The sequence below is a fragment of the Pleurodeles waltl genome, chromosome 3_2 (assembly GCF_031143425.1).
Source record: "Pleurodeles waltl isolate 20211129_DDA chromosome 3_2, aPleWal1.hap1.20221129, whole genome shotgun sequence".
Taxonomy (NCBI): domain Eukaryota; kingdom Metazoa; phylum Chordata; class Amphibia; order Caudata; family Salamandridae; genus Pleurodeles; species Pleurodeles waltl.
In genome coordinates this window covers 52,493,572-52,513,396 of record NC_090441.1, presented here as the reverse complement: position 1 = coordinate 52,513,396, position 19,825 = coordinate 52,493,572, and the positions used below count along the sequence as shown (strand labels likewise).

The 19,825-nt window shown below is 43.2% G+C and overlaps 1 protein-coding gene across 4 annotated transcripts in view; it reads left to right on the top strand.

The window, feature by feature from the left end:
* UNC45B (unc-45 myosin chaperone B) overlaps positions 1-11,589 on the top strand; it is a 78,392-nt gene extending 66,803 nt beyond the window's left edge. For all 4 annotated transcript variants that reach the window (XM_069226751.1, XM_069226753.1, XM_069226755.1 and 1 more), the window contains 4 exons: positions 1,609-1,726; positions 3,868-4,026; positions 8,726-9,854; positions 10,015-11,589. In XM_069226751.1, the coding sequence (XP_069082852.1) occupies positions 1,609-1,726; positions 3,868-4,026; positions 8,726-8,986 (538 nt within the window). In that variant the 3' untranslated portion in view covers positions 8,987-9,854; positions 10,015-11,589. The remainder of the gene's footprint in view (positions 1-1,608; positions 1,727-3,867; positions 4,027-8,725; positions 9,855-10,014) is intronic.
* The last annotated feature ends 8,236 nt before the right edge of the window (positions 11,590-19,825 follow it).

Genomic DNA, 19,825 nt, shown 5'->3' with positions numbered 1-19,825 from the left:
TATCATCAAGGAAGCATGCATAGGGAAGTATAGTTAATCTTCTTAACTTCACTTGTCTATATTGTGGAGTTGATTTGAGTGCAGATTGGTATTTAAACTTTAATACTGCTGTAGAACAGACTATACGTAGTGAGGCCCCCAAAACCACTTCCTCAGCCTCATCTTCTTCAGCTGCTTGAATGATTAGTCTGCTCTCTCTATACCAGTCAGAAATTGATGTCCTTTAAGACAGTTGCAAATGTGGCGTCTGTTCCTGCCAACATTGATTTGCATATTGACCTCTGAATGGTCACAAGAGGGTGAAGGCTTTTTTCATGGCTGAACTCAGCTGTATGTGAACTGGTCCCCAAAAACAAACAAAGAAAGACATGTAGTGCAGAACAGACTAAGGGCCACATTTACAAACTTTTGACGCAGGGCAGCGCTGCAAACCTTCTTGCTGTCCTGCTCTGCGTCAAAAGAAAAGGGCAGGAATGCGCCATATCTACAAGATATGGCTCATTTTTGTCCCTGTCCCCTGCAATGGTGCACAAATTGCTGCTTAGTGCCAACGCAATCCTCCTTGCACCATGGTGCAAGTGTGTCTGTGTTGCGGGGATGATTGTTTTTTTTTCAGGAAGGGACACTTTCCTGCACAAAAACAATCACATGTGGCATTTTCCTCTTTTTATGTGTGCTGCAGAATGCAGCACACATAAAAAAAGAAAAAACTAGGAGAAATAAAGGTATTTCTCCTTGCTGTGCCTGCCCCGGGGAGGCGTAGGCTTTTGACGCATTTCCAAGTTTACAACACCCTTAAATCTGGGAGTGGGTCAAAATCAATGGACGTTGCATGGGAACACCCACTGTAACATCCACTGAACGCCTCTATGACTCAAAGTAAGGCAAGCAGCTAATTGCGCTGAGTTGCCATACTCTATATCTACAAGGCAATTTAAAGTGACTTTGCGTGGTCTTGTAGATATGACCCTGCAGCCTGTGCTGGTGCGTCACAAAAAGTGACGTGCCAGTAGGGGACAGGCCGCTGATAAATATGGCCCTAAGTTTGAGACAGTCATTGGGCTCACCAGGACTTAAAATCTTAGGAATATCATATTGATAAACCTTTTGATGCAACCCATCCAGTGCCATAGCAACGGTGTGATGGGCCCTAATGCAGGGCCCCTTAACCTCAGTTGGGTATGGAAGACTGCTACTATTTAGGTGCAGGGGTCCCCTCACACCCCTGTGTCCCGGTGGCACTGCATCTGCTGCATCATTGGTAGCTATACCCGGCTCCATGAGAAAACAGCCAATATTACGCTTGAAGGCTGAAGCTCAGGAAATGTATTTTATGGTATTAGTATAGAGGAAATTAAGGACGTAACATGTATAATTTATTTCAGCCACAATGCATCCTATCTACAGAATGATAACCACTATATACTGAGCATTCATTCTACCATGATTTTTGTAAATTATGTATTTCATTGCAGTGCAACTTTTAGTCAGTATCAGAGACAAACTGTTTTACTTAAAGGTTACATCTGATTTATGTTAATTCCTTGCACACTGTTTATGTTCTGGACCTGCTTATTGGTCACTGTTTCTCATATTTTGAATCTGCAGGCAAAAGATCATCAAAGAAAAAGCAATTCCGGACATAGAAAACTACATGTTTGAGAATCATGAACAGATCCGTCTGGCAGCCACAGAGTGCATGTGCAACTTGGCAATAAACAAAGAGGTAAGAGATTACCACAGTGTGCATGCAGACTGGAGGGGGAGAGGAATGAAGAGTTAATGTAGTCAATTAAGGCCATGATGGGAGAGACAACAGCAGGGTTACTCTGAGTTTTTGGTGAGTTGAAAGGTTAAAGGCAGACACTTTGTCAGTCTGTAAGATGCAGTTGAGGAGAAAAGCAGCTCTTAACATAAGTGTGCATTATGTAGGTAAACAGAATAGTGAAAGACATTAGGAATACCAATTTGTAAGGCTGAGTTTATCAGAAGGCAAAAGCAGTCACAGTGCGGGTGCCAAATATATAGCTGTAAGGCAATCCATTGAATCACAAAGTGGGTGTAGTACATTTAAAAAGTAACGTAACAGTTGCAAACCTGTAATTTTAGTAAGTCATCTTTATCAAAATGAAGCAAATCTGAGGTTCAAAGATGATAAAAACAGCAGGTATCTCTGTATATATTTTTTAACACATTTTTATTGCTTTCATTTTTAATATTTTTTAAACCTAACTTTAATATTTTATGGTGGTATAGCTGCTGTATTGGTTTTTTTTTTAATGTACGTTATTATATATATATTTGAAATTGAATGTGTTAAAAACTTTAACATATATTTTTATGTTTTCTAATATGTATTGTATGTTACATTATGTGTTATTAATTTTATATTTTAAATGTATTACTGATAAGTTGATATTTCCGTAAAAAACTATATTTTTGCATATATTCTAACCATATTGTGTAGAACAAATTTGACGCAGTTTTTTTATAGTATAGGATCACAATATTTTTGACAATTATATTTTTGACTCAATATTCATATCAGTTGATATTGTTTAAACAATACTATGTCATACAACCAAATGCGGCATGTACCTTATCTACAATATATTCAAAATACTTCAGACAGGACAGTTTGTTGTCTTAAAACAAAGCCCTTGGCTCTGACTCACTTTGTCAGTTACACTTTCCTGTAAGAAAAATAATTGCTTTTAAATCATATCTGAAAATCCCAGATTTCATCAGAAATAAATTTCGGAAATACTTCCCTCAGAAATATTAACTATCGGTCACCAAAATGCTCACAAAAGTTGGACTTTTCAAGGAGCACTACAATGCAATACTCGAACAAAACAGACACATTTGTAATTTTGAAGAATTGTAAAAGCCTGGCTTTACTCTACTTACTGCGCTGATGCATTTGACTCTCTTGTAGCCCAGGCAAGTCAGACTTCTGCAGCAGAGTTCCAAGGTACCAAGAGTCTTTTGCAGGATGTATTAAGGGATCGAAAAAACTGCCATAAAAATAAATAATTCACTAATAATGAAGAGCCTTTGTAATCAAAAGGTACCACAGCTGCACTTTTATTTTATAAAAGAATATGTCCAAATACTTGTCTAGTGTGCTGTTTCTTTCCTGGTGATATTTAGAAATACTCAATGAGTGTTCTTACTAAGAGTTGAGGAGTACTTTAAGATAACTGAACTCTGTCGACTGTGGCAATAATTGGTCGGAAAAGTCTATTCCTGTGTCAATCATATGGCCCTAAAAGTAGATGAAAACCCCATGGATACCTTTGCCAAAATAACTATTTATCTAGTTCCACAGGTTAAAATTTTAATACACATATCCAATTCCAGAAGACATCCCAACTTAATAGCAGAAATGATCTCTACCCTTATACCAATCCCTGTGTCATCCTTTCCTAGATACAAAAGGTACTATGACTAGTGCCCGTCAACTCAACCTTGCAGCCATAGAGGAGAGATGCTCAGTATCCCAGTGCCAATCTATAGCTCTCCAAGTTAGATGTAAAGGTGTCCCTGTCTGTGTGCCATCTGAACAGATGTTTATATAGAGGGAAATTGATTTGTATCCTTGTACCAATCTGGGATTCTACACAGCCCCATAGAGGTAATGCCCCGTCCCTGAGTACATACCATCAACCGTACAGCTCTAGAGGTGAAAGGTGGTGTAACCTTGTGGCTGTCTCCTGGCAATCCAATCTGAGAGGAGAATGTCGGTATCACTGTCCCAGTTCCTTATTGTCACACACACCCTCAAGACGTTACTTTGCCAATCTTTGAGGAAATCCAAGGCTATTGATAAGCTGTTTGGTAACAGCTCTTTCTGCTTCATTGTAGGTGCAAGATCGATTCCTGGAGGACGGTAATGACAGGCTGAAACTGATGGTGCTGCTGTGCAGTGAGGACGATGAGGAGAAGCTCCAGCGTGCTGCCGCCGGGGCTCTGGCCATGCTCACCTCCGCTCACAAGAAACTGTGCTTCAAAATGACTGAAGTGGTAAGCAAGAAGCGCACACAATCCCAGCTGAACATTTACAGAGGAAATGCCTAAGTAGCATTGTTGGCACTGCACAAGAGTCAGACAAGGGCGGGGACCAGGTGCTCCGCACACCACTAACAGCACCACTACTGACTACATAGCCATGGGTGTAGTTTGTATGTTGAAAATACGCATAACATTTCTGCTAATGATTCAAAGGTGTATTCAATGGCAAGAAATAGTCAGATTTACAAAGATGTAACAATGAAGGTAAACTTTAAAACATGCTTAATCACCTCCATCGTCAAAGGGCTGGTGGACAGTGAATGCAATGGACCAAAATGACTGTATGAGGCCACGTCAAAAGTGATATTGGCTGACATGAGCCGTGGTGGGGTACAGTTGTTCATAAGTAACCTGGAAAAGTCATGGGTCAACCATTAAGCATCCTACCTCTAAATGTCCTTATATGGATGGAGCTGAAGAACACTGTCACCACACAACTGGTACAGTTACAGCCTGGAGGTCACCAGTATCTCACGGCTTGGCACAAGATTGATGTGACACTGCTCAGGCAGCACAGCAGATGACTTATGTTAGCTGACATGGGCTGTCTGTCTGTGCTCATCCTGCGGGTCACAGTAGCGGTTATGAAAACGAATCATCAAGGAATGTTGTAGTACCCGAGTAATTAAAAGTGAGTAGTGCCAGCTGACACAGGCTCACATTTGTTTCCCTCCTCTTTTTGCCAACTGGGAAGTTCTGCTGTGGTGTACCCGTCTTCCCTTTGTGCATTCTAGTATGTTCGCTGATAGCATCCTCAGAGGGGTGATTACTGAAGAAATTACTGCCAGGAAACATGTGATGCCCCAGGTACCCACTTGTTCTGCTTCACTGTCCCTTGTATCCTACTTCTTATCAAATGTTATACCACCACCATTTTTAGCTCTTGGCTTCACAGTATGCAGTGGGATGGCAGCCACCCAAATGAGGATTATAAGCAGTCATGGCTATTCCTTTCAGGCTGGTACTGCCCACTCTTCGTTGAAAGTGGCAGGCTGGAGCTGCCAGTTCCATGGAGGTGACTGCTAGGAGGCTGCTGCTTGTTCATGAACATAATTGTTCTGCTAATGCTTTCTCCACAATGGCTTTAAATGGTCATTCACTCTTGCCAGCTCCATGGCTGTCACAACTAGTCTTGCAGTGTCTCTGCTATTGATGTTACTGCTAGGCTGGTACGTCCTGCCTTTCACTGCAAGGATGGCCCTGTCTAATCCATAGTTGCAAGCGGAAAGGTATGTACTGCCTGCTTCACAGGTGTTGCTGCTCAGCTAGTGCTAAAGTCTGTGACTGTTATGCTGGGCTTGCCCAGATCACGTTCCCAAAATGTTACTGCCCGCTGTATGACCCACTATAAATAAGCACAGCTTTTCATATGCCCACAACTTGCCAGTCCTCATCAAAACTGGATCTTAGCAACCTTCTCCTCTGAGAAGAGAGACTCCTTGCATCAGCGACAAGTGTGCACTTCCGCTAAACTGCTTGCGAAGAATAAGGGGAGATGGCCTCCTCCGAAAATTGCCACTGTGGACAAGTGGAAGATATGATCTGCTTTGTGCTAAAATGCCAATCCCACGAAAGGATAACGTCCAGCTTGATTGATGGCACGGTAAAAAAACATAACAGCTGGAAGCTATAGAGGAACGTATGTTCCTCCTGTCGAGTAATCTATTTGAAGCAGTTAAGAGAAACATTGGACGTTTCCTCATGAGCTAAAATCTTTGGGAAAGATTACAAACAATCATCAACTAAATCCTCTGTGACGTCTGCCAAGTGGTTACAACAAACTGCTTAAATCCATGTTCTCACGGCGTTATCTCTGAATTCATGATTATCAAACACAATGTTGCCTTTTTTGATTGTATGTATCCCCGCTCTTTCTTTCTTCCTTTCTTTCTTTCTTTCTTTCTTTCTTTCTTTCTTTCTTTCTTTCTTTCTTTCTGTCTTTCTTTCTTTCTTTCCTTCTTTCTTTCTTTCTTTCTTTCTTTCTTTCTTTCTTTCTTTCTTTCTCTTGTGTAAATTATTGTGTTATGTGCGAAAGGCAGCGTTTTGTTCTAGTAGCACCTTTTAATAAATTCAAATTACCTTTTCGAAAAAGAAGCCTAGTTGAGTTTTTTAGTGTATATAACCTACAACGACATGAATCAGTTCTTGGAACCAGACCTAAGGTATTTCATTGGGAATGAGTGTAAACCTCCTAGGTGCAGTGGTACTCAGATACACTCAGGAGCTATATGTTCTCCGATCTGCACTTTGTACGACAGACGGAAGCGTAAGAGGGAGAAGTTGTACAGACGCACATGTTCCCAAACGTACTTATGTTTACATAAGTCACTAACAACTGTAGGTTGCAGGTAAAATGACCAATCTACCGCTGAGAAAAATGATCTTTGTTGCCTGGGATGGTCTCAGTGCGCCAGCCCACCCCATGGCCAGATTTAACATGGGTAGGGAGTGTTGGATCTGTCTTATTGTCCTTTACACTTTGAGGTCCAGGTGTACAAGAGCCATCACATTTTCAACAAAGCTAACATCTGTCGTGAACTAACAAGTTGAATGTTCAATAATAAAACTTGAATACATGTGGAAAAAAGCAATAACTATGAAAACATAACAATTGAAAATCGTTGTTAGGAAAGATAGTTTTAATATTGAAGCAGAAAAAAGAGACAATAATACAAAGATAGAGAAAGGTAGGGTTGAGAAAGGGTTAACAGCAGGAACTGGGGTTCTGTAGAGGGACTCTAGTGGAAAGTGCCAACTATAAGGAGTATGGGAAGGAGAAATTAACAAATTTTAAAAATGGATGACGTAGGGTAGTTGGAGGTTGTGCCTCCCAAAAAAAGGGGAAAAGGGGTAGGGGAGAGAGAAAAGGAAAATGAGAATTGAATTGGCAGAGGATTTAGGGATGGGGATGGGAGATATTTGGGTCACCCCTTGAACAGAGATTTTCAATTAGAGTGTCACTCGAAGTGGCAAGGGATGCGTGGTGAAGGGAGAAGCATCTATGCATACCTTCGACATAAACCAACCCAGGTGACCAATTTTCAAGAGTATCGGGATTTGCACTTTAAAGGAAGCATGTAAAGAAAGGTTTGAAAAAACAGACCTCCTATGAATTAGTTTCTTTCAAATGGTAAATGACATTCGTCTTAAAAATCAATTAAACCGTTTAAGTAAATGGATTTCCAGAATTGGTACTCTGTGAATTTATTTTAAGAAATCGCCGGCCGTCGTGTTTAAAAGGTTGACTGACTTCTAAATGTGTGCAGTATTTGACCCATCACATGCTTAAAAAATGATAAAAGTGATTTGATATCACTGTAACTTAGAGCAGGTTTCATAATTAACATCACCCTGTCTTCCGGCTACTGTGATTAAGTGGAAACTTTACGGGTGGCCCCAGTGTCACCAGATGTACCTATCCAGCATCCTTTTCTAAATGCATTTGCATTAGTGAGACCACTTTTCTCTCAGCTGAATTGCCGATAGCTCTATGTCTCCCGATTGGGTTTTGCAGTGCCTCAGCCTATGCAAAAGTGCAAAGGGGAGTTGCTGTTCCTTCGACTCCACATTCAGTGTTGTGACCAGGTGGCACCCTGTATGGCCACATCCATCGCCTGTATCCTGATTAAGTGAGTTCAATGGGCAGGGTCATTTAACCTGTTACTGTTGGGTTAACGTTAATATGCCAGCACCCTGCCCTGCGTCAAAGGGAAAGGGCAGGAATGTGCCCTATTTAAACAATACAATGCATTTCTGTTGTTTTTCCCTGCTCTAGCGCCATTTTGGCAGCCTCGCGCCAATGCAGGTACCCTTGCACCATGGTGCAAGGGTGTATGCATTGAATGCAGTATTGTTTTTGTGCAGAAGGGGGCGCCTTCATGCACAAAAACAATCCTGTAGGCTTAATAAAGATATTCCTCCTCCTTATGCCTCCCTTGTGGAGGTGTACGGTTTTGGCACATCCCTAGGCTTTCATGGTCTCATACATTTGGGGATGCATCAAAATCCTTGGGCGTTGCTTGGGAACACCCACCGCAATGCCCATGAAATGCCTACCCAATGCAGAGTAGCAAAATGCAAAAACTTGCGCTTCGTTGCACTACTCTACATTTATCACTGCCTTTGTGTCGCATCATAAATCTGACTTTGAGCGTTGCGTCACGCATATGCTACTTTGCGTGGTGCAAGCATGATGCAACACCCTCATAAATATACCCCTTAGAGAGCACCTGAAGGTAACCACAAGTACATATAAACGGATAGAATGAAAGTACAGATATATATTTTACTATGATCTCATCCTCAACATAGTTAGGATTTGCTGTTGTTGACTATTTACAGTGCTCACTGTTCTTCTCTTTAAGAAACAGTCTGTGTGAATGATGGCGTACATCCCCTGGTTTAAAGTGGGATATGATCCCTAGTGAGACAATAGTTTCCTAATAAATGCCTCGTTATTGAATGCTGATGGCCATGTTGGGCACTTGATTAAGAAACTTGATGGCAGTAACTGCAAGCAGTATTATTTCATAAGGGAAATGCTACAGTGGTGGGATTGTTATTTTTAATTAATTCAAAGTCCTGGTCCATAACTTTGATCAGTTGTGGTTCTTCCTTTTGTGACTGTTTAATTTCTTTATGTCCATTACAGACAAACCAATGGGTAGAAATCCTGCAACGGCTGTGCCTGAGCGAGGACCTGGAGGTGCAGCATCGCGGAGTGGTCATCGCCTACAACCTGATCAGCACTGATAAGGAGCTGGCGAAGAAGCTGGTGGAATGTGAGATGCTGGAGATCCTGACAGTCACAGGCAAGCAGGAGGACAACCCCCAGAAGCAGCACATCATCAACGTAGCACGTGAAGCCTTGATCAAATGCATGGATTACGGGCTCATTAAGCCCGTCTCCTAAGCATTAAAAGGATGGAATCGTCTAGCACCTTTCCCAGGACCCTGCAGAGCTTGTCTAGCTCTGACGACAATCTGTTTTCTTATGTGCACCAAAGAAACTGTGAAAGACAGGCACATTCTGACCGGGACCCCTCGGTGATGGGTGGGTTGATCAGTGAGGAGACTTATATAATAACGCCATAAAGTGAATCAGATCTAGGCACCTCAATAGGAACTAACACATCTACTATCCCCAACAAGATCAGCTTCTGGGCCTATTCTGCATGTGTCACACTGAACTAGCTCCTAAAGATGTCATCAGAGAAGAAGCATCAGTATTTGACATGCTCGCAGTTGAGGGCGTGTTCTTCGTCACTGAAACGGTTTGTTGGTCTTGACCACACACTGCATTTAACCATGGCACTGGAAGAATCAAGGAGTCAAAAAGGTCCCAGCTAGACATCTCCTAGTCCGCTCATGTCCACAGTGCTGCCATGTCACCTACTTTACCTCACACCTATCCACCTAGGCTTCTACACGGTGGCAGCTCTCCGCTGCTTCACACACGTCACAGAACTGCACATTTTTTATATCAGACTCAGGATGACTAAAGCAGAGTGACCACCATTGTTCCCTTATGCTCATACTCACTCACTGGCCTTCTCTGAGCAGTATTTACTGCAGTGCCATAGTTTGTCACTTAGAAGCAACAAATTCACCATCAATAAATGAAGACTGGTTGATTATTCTCCTCCAAACACTATGCGTGGTTACCTCGTAAAGGCAAATAACTCTTCCTTCAGTGAGGGTCTCTCAATAGGCAGAGTTCCAGCCACAACCCCTCAGCTTAAGTAAGTTTCCTTGCACGAGTCTTGCTTCTTCACACATAGGCCCGTATTTATACTTTTTTTAGCGCCGCATTTGCGTCGTTTTTTGACGCAAAAACGGCGCAAACTTGCAAAATACCATTGTATTTTGTAGGTTTGCGCCGTTAGCCGTCAAAAAGCGGCGCAAATGCGGCGCTAAAAAAAGTATAAATACGGGCCATAGTGTTTAATGTTATCACTGTTTCCAAGCGCTCAGAAATTGTAGCAAAAAAAAGAGACCAGCACATAGACATGTAGTAATTTCCTCGCAACGAGGCAATGTGGCTACTCAGGATGCAGACATCAGAGCCATTAGACACCTCCATGCATCTGCAGTCCCAAGTGCGAGCCTAGAACAAAGGCTGCTAGATGGGGGGGGCAGAACTCTCCGATGTAGCCAGTGCTAAGCACATACTTCTGCATTTCCAGACACTCGAAAGTCCATATGTAAATTATCCACAACCATTTCCTAAGCACAGCGAACAACTAAAGAAGCTGCTCTGTCATTCCGGGGGCAGGTTCTCATTTTACCGCAGATCACACCTTATCAGCCCCCTCGTATAAGGTAGGAGTCATTAGGACAGGGGTGCTGCGGACCCCCCCCCCCATCTAATCATTACTGGAATCCGGGGACCCCCACTGGCCATTATTGGAATCCAGGTGACTCTGGCCTAATCAACTGAACTGCAAAGCAATGGGCAAATAAATACGGAAACAAGCATTTATCAAACAAATACACAAATTACAGAATACTTTATTTAACTAGCAAATATACATTTACATGACGTTTCAAAATTGCAATTTTTATACTTTCCCCAGATTAATCACCGCTGAGCATAGACCCCTCTGTTGCAACCCGAATGCTACTGGCAGGCTGAAGCTGCATAGGGAATAACAGGCATCCTAAACTCTGAAACAAGTTTTTTGCATCCATCCCTCCAAAACGATTGGCATTACTCTTTCGTGGCTCATGACATGTTGGCCACATTATCGGCCTTTCTATCCGTCGCCCCCTCAAACAGGCTGTGAGTGTACCTGCTGCTACAGAGTCTGGTTACAAATGAGCCTCATTGCCTCTCCAGCTCTTCCATAATGCTCTCCAGGTCAAAGTCTTTACCAGTGAAAGATGACTCAGAGGTCTTGATGCATTACACAGATCCACTGATACTGAAGTGAGACTTGACAATACATCACTGAGATTCTTATGTTACATATATACACACACATGCCATTCACCAGCTCCCTTCAGACCCACTGCCCTCTTCCACTCTTTATTTCATTAGCATTTCTGTAGCCACTTCGACCATTAAAATGGTGCCGGAGAGTGCTCGAACCACCAATATAGACCATATGGCCAGCCTTCTTACTTTTGCACAGAGTTTCTTCTTGAAGTATTCCTCCTGCAAATAAACAAAACACAGAAAAATACAAAGCCAGGCTCAGTGTTCAGCTGATGGTCTTCAAACCATTTCCATAGCCCACCCGGTCTGTGCTGGAACCCAGAGTTAGTTGCCAAGTATACAGTTACCCACCCTTTCAGGAGCATCAGACTTCTGGAAACTGCTTCCATATCTTGCGGCAAAACGGAAGACAGTAGAAGTGGCAACCCTTGAAGTAACGTTTGTATCTAACACGTAATATTTATGTCCGAATTACACCTTTTTAAAAAATGCGACTCGTGCTCTATTTTGTATGATCTTGTGATGTGTGGATGTATATGAAGTGTTCAAACTGAATAAAAAATTAATTATGAGTTTCAGATTTTGGTTGTGTATTTATAGGAAAACGTGCACACTTATGAAAGGGACCACTCAAAATTGACCACAAACCCATAAGTAGCACAGTCGCATTTAAAAGTGATGACTTTGCAGTCAATGATACCACTTAAAGATCTAGTAATTCTAGTACTTCATTTAATCATTACCTCTTCAGCTGAATAACAGAAAAGCATCCGTTATATAGATGGGTGAATTAATAGTCTGAAAGTGCAAGACATTTACATGGCACTGCTGATCTCAGTGACATGACTTTATACCAACCTGTAATATGTGTGTGGTTTTGTTTTTACAACATAAAAAGGTAAAAACTCACAACTTACACGACTATAAAACACGAAAAACTAGATCAAGGAACTACTAGAATGAAATTCAAATTGCCAATTCTTTTATACTAACTGGCAGCCAGAAGGAGTAAGTCCCATTCTTATGCCTGCCTTCCAGGAATAAGATAGAAGTACTCCTGGAATACAGCATTAAGCCATGTGTACTCCTTAAGTAGGTTACAGCAAAACATTTGTCAATCGGGAGCCCATACTTGAAGGGTGGGGATGACAGTATGTATATCCTCTTTGTAGGCATCTCTTGGGTACTTAAGCCTGGAACAAGAAGCAGTTGCATTAAATATTGACCTCCAAATGGGACACATCAGTTATCAGGCTCTTTGTTGCTTTATCGCTCATGAATACTTGGAGTTTCATCTGATGTCTTACTTTTCAGAGTGTTACAGAAGCTCTTAAGATTATTAAAAGGAACAATATTTCTGTATTACCATGTTATTACAAGTGATCCGCCTTAGGCTCTTATGGTATGCATGTATGTATAGGTGTTTGTAGAACATGAACTAGGGAGCAAGGAAAGAATGAACAGAGGCTCCGACCCTGAACTAAGATTCAAGATCATTTATAGTGAAGCAGTATGCTAGTGGGTGGTAAATCCTCTAGTGTGTAGGTGTAGTGTTCTCTGAAGAGAGGTGTTAGGAATGGGGTCTTTGGTTGGCAGTCAGGTTAACCCCTGTCCAAGCAAGGACCCTCACTCTTGTCAGGGTAAGTCACACACAGTTCGGTGGCATGTGTAGCTGCAGATACACATGCTGTGCATTATCCTGCCATCTAGTGTTGGGCTCGGAGTGTTACATGTTGTTTTTCTTCAAAGAAGTCTTTTCGAGTCACAAGACCGAGGGACTCCTCCCTTTTGGCTCCATTGCGCATGGGCGTCGACTCCATCTTAGATTGTTTTCTTTCCGCCATCGGGTACGGACGTGTTCCTCTTCGCTCCGTATTTTGAATCGGGAAAGTTAGCTAAATATCCAAAAATCAAAGGTATTGTTCTCGTTCGGTATCGGTTTAGTGTTATTGTATTGGCACCGATGGCAGAAGCGCTCCGGCGGCCCTTCGGGGCTTCTGTTCTTCAGTGGGGCCTGGTCGGCCCGACCACATCCATCGTCGAAGACTAATGGACCGGACCGCCTTCCGCTTCTGTCCGAAGTGCCACTCGAAGTATCCCTATACAGACCAACACCTGGTCTGTAATCTGTGTTTATCACCAGAACACAGGGAGGATACTTGTGAGGCTTGTCGAGCGTTTCGATCTAAAAAGACCCTACATGATCGACGAGCGAGAATACTGCAAATGGCATCGACACCGAGAGAACAACTCAACGTCGGAGAGGAGGATGAATCTGAAAGTGAGCGACCCTCAGCAATGCAGAGAACAGTGAGTAAAACTGCCCTGTCCAAAACTCACACAAAGATCGTTAAGGCCAAGGGGACGCCACCGCCAGCAGGCCATGGCTTAACCCATCGAAAAGAAGGTGACCAAACATCGGCACCGAAAAAGGCCAGAGATTTGCAGAAGACTTGCGACTCCGGTCAAGATTCCGGCACCGAACGATCTCGACACTGAGAGTTTGACTCACCGAAAGTGAGAAAAATATCGTCGGAACCGAAAAATACTTTTTCGGAAGCATCGGTACCGAAAAAAGCGGCTTCGGAGCCGAAAAGAAGCTCTTACACAGAAGAGCAAGGACTTTCCAGCCAAATGCATGAAAGACACAGGTTTAAGCAGAAAATAAGTATGGATGAACCAGACCATACGCAAAGGAGGTTGCATATCTAGAAAGAGACTGGAAAAATACAAACTCTTCCTCCAATTAAAACCAAAAGAAAACTGGCATTTCAGGAGACAGAAATGCAGCCGAAGGCGAAGGTGGCCAGAGAAAAATCCCCACCACCAAGGTTCTCTCCACAACCTTCCCCACTACACTCACCACAACTGTCTCCGGTGGGAACACCTCCAATGCAGTCACCTACACATACAGGGATGACACAGGATGATCCTGATGCATGGGACTTATATGTTGCACCAGTATCAGATAACAGTCCGGATTGTTACCCAACAAAGCCGTCACCTCCTGAGGACAGTACTGCATATACGCAGGTACTATCCAGGGCAGCTACGTTCCACAATGTAGCAATGCATTCTGAGCCAATAGAGGATGATTTCCTGTTCAACACCTTGGCATCCACCCACGCTTCCTACCAGAGTCTGCCAATGCTCCCGGGTATGCTCAAACATGCAAAACAGGTATTCCAGGAGCCAGTTAAAGGAAGGGCTATCACGCCTAGGGTGGAGAAGAAGTACAAGCCTCCCCCCAACAGATCCTGTGTTTATAACACAACAACTTACACCGGACTCAGTGGTTGTAGGAGCAGCAAGAAAGAGGGCAAACTCTCAATCGTCAGGAGACGCTCTACTGCCTGACAAAGAGAGTAGAAAGTTTGACGCAGCAGGCAAACGAGTGGCAGCACAGGCAGCCAATCAATGGCGGATCGCTAATTCGCAAGCCCTACTTGCTCGCTACAATAGGGCATACTGGGACGAGATGCAACACATTATACAGCACTTGCCCAAAGAACACCAGAAACGTGCCCAGCAGGTTGTGGAAGAAGGACAGGCAATATCCAACAAGGTCCGCACTAGACTCGGCAGACACAGCAGCAAGAATGGTCAACACTGCAGTAACCATTTGCAGGCATGCATGGTTAAGAAGCTCTGGATTCAAGCCAGAAATTCAACAAGCGGTGTTGAACATGCCTTTTAACCAAGAACAATTGTTTGGGCCGGAAGTGGACACAGCAATTGAAAAGTTAAAGAAAGACACGGACACGGCCAAAGCCATGGGCGCGCTCTATTCCCCACAAGGCAGAGGCACATTTAGAAAGCCACAATTTAGAGGGGGGTTTTGAATGCAAACACCAGAGCCTTCCACCTCGCAAACCAGACCCACTTATCAGGCACAATACCAGAGGGGAGGGTTTCGTGGCTCATATAGAGGAGGACAATTCCCAAGAGGAAGGGGAAAGTTCCAGACACCTAAAACAAGCCAAACCAAACAGTGACTCCAATGTCACAAAACCCCAACACTTAACACCAGTGGGGGGGAGACTTACCGCATACTATCGGAACTGGACACACATTGCCACAGACGCCTGGGTCCTAGCCATTATCCAACATGGTTATTGCATAGAATTCACAAATTACCCGCCAGATGTGCCCCCAAAGGCACACAATCTGTCCAAACAACACTTAGACCTATTACAAATAGAGGTCCAAGCACTACTACAGAAACAAGCAATAGAGTTAGTACCCAACCATCAGAAAGAAACAGGCGTCTACTCACTATATTTCCTAATTCCAAAGAAGGACAAAACGTTAAGACCTATCTTAGATCTCAGAACACTGAATCTCTTCATCAAGTCAGACCACTTCCACATGGTAACACTTCAAGACGTGGTTCCCTTACTAAAAAAGGAGGACTACATGTCAACATTGGATCTCAAAGATGAGTACTTTCACATACCCATCCATCCTTCTCACAGAAAATACTTAAGGTTTGTAATACACGGCATACACTATCAATTCAAAGTGTTACCGTTCGGGATAACAACAGCCCCAGGGGTGTTCACAAAATGCCTTGTAGTAGTAGCCGCTCACATAAGGGGACAGAACATGCACGTATTCCCATACTTAGACGACTGGCTAATAAAAACCAACACTCAACAACAGTGTCTTCTTCACACGCAATACGTTATAGAAACTCTACACAAACTAGGGTTCTCTATAAATTACCAGAAATCACATATGCAACCATCCCAAATACAACAATACTTGGGAGCAACACTCAACACACAAAGAGCAATTGCCACTCCAAGTCCACAAAGGGTCCAAGCGTTCCAAAATATAACATCAAGCATACAGTCAAACCAACACTACACAGTAAGGTTTGTAATGAAACTTCTAGGCATGATGTCTTCATGCATAGCCATTGTCCCAAACGCAAGATTACACATGCGGCCCTTACAACAGTGCCTAGCAAAACAATGGACAAAAGCACAGGGTCAACTTCAAGATCTAGTGTTGATAGACCGCCAAACACACTTCTCGCTTCAATGGTGGAGCTCTATAAATTTAAACCAAGGGCGGCCATTCCAAGACCCAGTGCCTCAAGATGTGATCACAACAGATGCTTCCATGATGGGGTGGGGAGCACACCTCAACAAGCACAGCATACAGGGTCAATGGGACAATTAACAAAAACAACTTCACATAAATCATTTGGAACTGCTTGCAGTGATTCTAGCATTAAAAGCATTTCAACCACTCGTAGCCCACAAACACATTCTTGTCAAAACCGACGACATGACAACAATGTATTATCTCAACAAACAAGGGGGGACACACTCGTCACAACTGTGTCTCTTAGCACAAAATATTTGGCATTGGGCAATTCACAATCACATTCGCCTGATAGCACAATACATCCCAGGCATTCAGAACCAGTTAGCCGACAATCTTAGTCGAGATCACCAGCAAACTCACAAATGGGAAATTCATCCCCAAATCCTACAGGATCACTTCCTCCGCTGGGGAACACCAAATATAGACCTATTTGCAACAAAAGAAAACGCAAAATGCCAAAACTTCGCATCCAGGTACCCACACCCTCAATCCAAGGGCAATGCACTATGGATCAGTTGGTCAGGGATATTTGCTTACGCTTTTCCCCCTCTCCCACTCATTCCTTATCTGGTCAACAAACTAAGTCAAAACAAACTCAAACTAATACTCATAGCACCAACCTGGGCTCGCCAACCGTGGTACACAACACTGTTGGACTTATCAGTAGTACCTCACATCAAATTACCAAACATACCAGATCTGTTAACACAACACAAACAACAGATCAGACACCCAAATCCAGCATCGCTCAGTCTAGCAATCTGGCTCCTGAAGTCTTAGAATTCGGACATTTAAACCTTACACAAGAATGTATGGAGGTCAATAAACAAGCTAGAAAACCTACGACAAGACATTGTTACGCAAACAAATGGAAAAGATTTGTTTACTACTGCCACACTAATCAGATTCAACCACTACATGCCTCCACAAAGGACATTGTAAGCTACTTATTACACTTAAAAAAAGTCTAATCTAGCATTCTCTTCCATTAAAATACATCTCACTGCAATATCTGCCTATCTGCAGATTACACATCCAACATCGCTTTTTAGAATCCCAGTCATCAAAGCATTTATGGAGGGACTAAAAAGAATCATACCCCCAAGGACACCACCAGTACCTTTGTGGAACCTTAATATTCTTGTGAGATTCAATACTTAACTTGGAAAGTAGCCTTCCTAATAGCTATCACATCACTTAGAAGAGTAAGTGAGATACAAGCATTTACTATTCAAGAACCCTTTACACAGATACATAAACAAAGTGGTTCTCCGTACAAATCCCAAATTCCTACCAAAGGTCATATCACCATTCCACCTTTCCACAACCAGACTCAGTAGCCGAAAGAGCCTTACAAACATTAGACATAAAGAGAGCACTAATGTATTACATTGACAGAACAAAACAATTTTGTAAAACACAACAATTGTTCGTAGCCTTCCAAAAACCTCATGCAGGTAATCCTATATCCAAACAAGGCATCGCCAGATGGATAGTTAAATGTATTCAAACTTGCTATATTAAAGCAAAAAGAGATCTACCTATTACACCAAGAGCACATTCCACTAGGAAAAAAGGCGCCACAATGGCTTTTCTGGGGAATATACCTATGACGGAAATGTGTAAGGCAGCCACCTGGTCTACGCCTCATACATTCACTAAGCATTACTGTGTAGATGTGTTAGCAACGCAACAAGCCACAGTAGGACAGGATGTATTAAGAACATTATTTCAGACAACTTCAACTCCTACAGGCTAAGCCACCGCATTTTGGGGAGATTACTGCTTATTAGTCTATGCACAGCATGTGTATCTGCAGCTACACATGCCACCGAACGGAAAATGTCACTTACCTAGTGTACATCTGTTCGTGGCATGAGACGCTGCAGATTCACATGCGCCCTCCCCAGGAGCCTGTAGCCGTTATTAGTTGAATGAAAATTGTAAATTTGTAAATAAATATTATTTTAATACACATTATGTACATACATACCTACTCCATTGCATGGGCACATCTAGTATACTCACAACTCTTACCTCACCCTCTGTGGGGAAAACAATCTAAGATGGAGTCGACACCCATGCGCAATGGCGCTGAAAGGGAGGAGTCCCTCGGTCTCGTGACTCGAAAAGAATTCTTCGAAGAAAAACAACTTGTAACACTCTGAGCCCAACACTAGATGGCAGGATAATGCACAGCATGTGAATCTGCAGCGTCTCAAGCCACGAACAGATGTACACTGGGTAAGTGACATTTTACATCTAGATTATCCTTTACCCACCCTGTGGTAGCTTGGCACTGAGCAGTCAAGCTTAACTTAGAAGGCGATGTGTAAAGTGTTTGTGCAATAAATCATGCAAGAACACAGGGGAACACCACAAAAATACACCACACAGGTTTAGAAAAATAAAGAATATTTATCTGAGTAGATTAAGGTAAAAATCTATCAAGAATTGATAAAGACAAGTTGAAATATCACTTTTGTACTGTTAAAATGAGTTTTAAGTTCTTAAAACTCACAATTGTCTCTTGCAAGCACGAAGTACCTGGTTTACGTCAAAATGACATGCACAAAGACCGCAAAGGAGGAGGTACGTTAAAAAAGGTAGGTGTGCGTCAAATTTCCAGGCGTCAATTCTTTTCCACGCGGCAAGCGCTTTGCGTCAAATTCTTGCATGCAGGCTTGAGTCCTCTTTGCGGTGCGGGGTCTTTTGACATCCAGGGAGGATGCATGGAAATCCGGGCCATGCAGGACGAAGTCACAGGGGTTGCGTCAATCTGGTGGGTGTTGCATCGGAGTTTCTGTTGCACGGCAGGTGCTGCGCCGATTCCTCTCGCAGGAAGTCAGGGTGGTCATTCCGGCTCGGCGATGATTCGATCCAGTGAGCTGTGCGTCAAAGTTCCGGTCGCAACGCTGGCGCTGCGTCAATCTCCACTCGGGGAGTCTGGCTGCGTTGTTCCGGTTTAGCGATGCAGTGATTCTTTTCCCGCCAGGCAGTCTGTGCATTGTTTCCAGCAGGCTGTGAGTCGATTTTTTGCCGCACAAGGAGTTCTTTGCAGAGATGAAGTCGTTTTGGCCCTGAGACTTCAGGAAACAGGAGGCAAGCTCAATCCAAGCCCTTGGAGAGCACTTATAAGAAAAGCCAGAGCTCAGAAAGGCATCAGGACAACAGCAAGGCAGCAGTCCTTTACAGCAAAGCAGTCCAGGTGAGTCCTTTGGGCAGCCAGGCAGCTTCTCTTGGCAGGTTGCAGGTTCTGGTTCAGAGTTTCTTTCCCAGGAAGTGTCTGAGTTGGTAGAGTCAGGGACCTAGTTTATATACCCAAATGTGCCTTTGAAGTGGGGGAGACTTCAAAGAGTGGCTTAAAAGTGCACAAGGTCCCTTTTCAGTGCAATCCTACCTGCCAGGGTCCCAGTAGGGGGATTGGCAGTCCATTGTTGAGGGCAGGCCACTGCCCTTTGAAATGGAAGGGTCAGACCCTTCATGTGTGCAGGTGTGACTGAGCATCCTGTGTTTGTGGTTGTCTGGGTGAAATGCACAAGGGAGCTGTCAACCAGCCCAGCCCAGATGTGGATTGTAAGGCACAGAAGGATTTAAGTGCAGAGAAATGTTCACTTTCTAAAAGTGGCATTTCTAAAATAGTAATATAAAATTCAACTTCACCAGTCAGCAGGATTTTGTATTACCAGTCTGGCCATA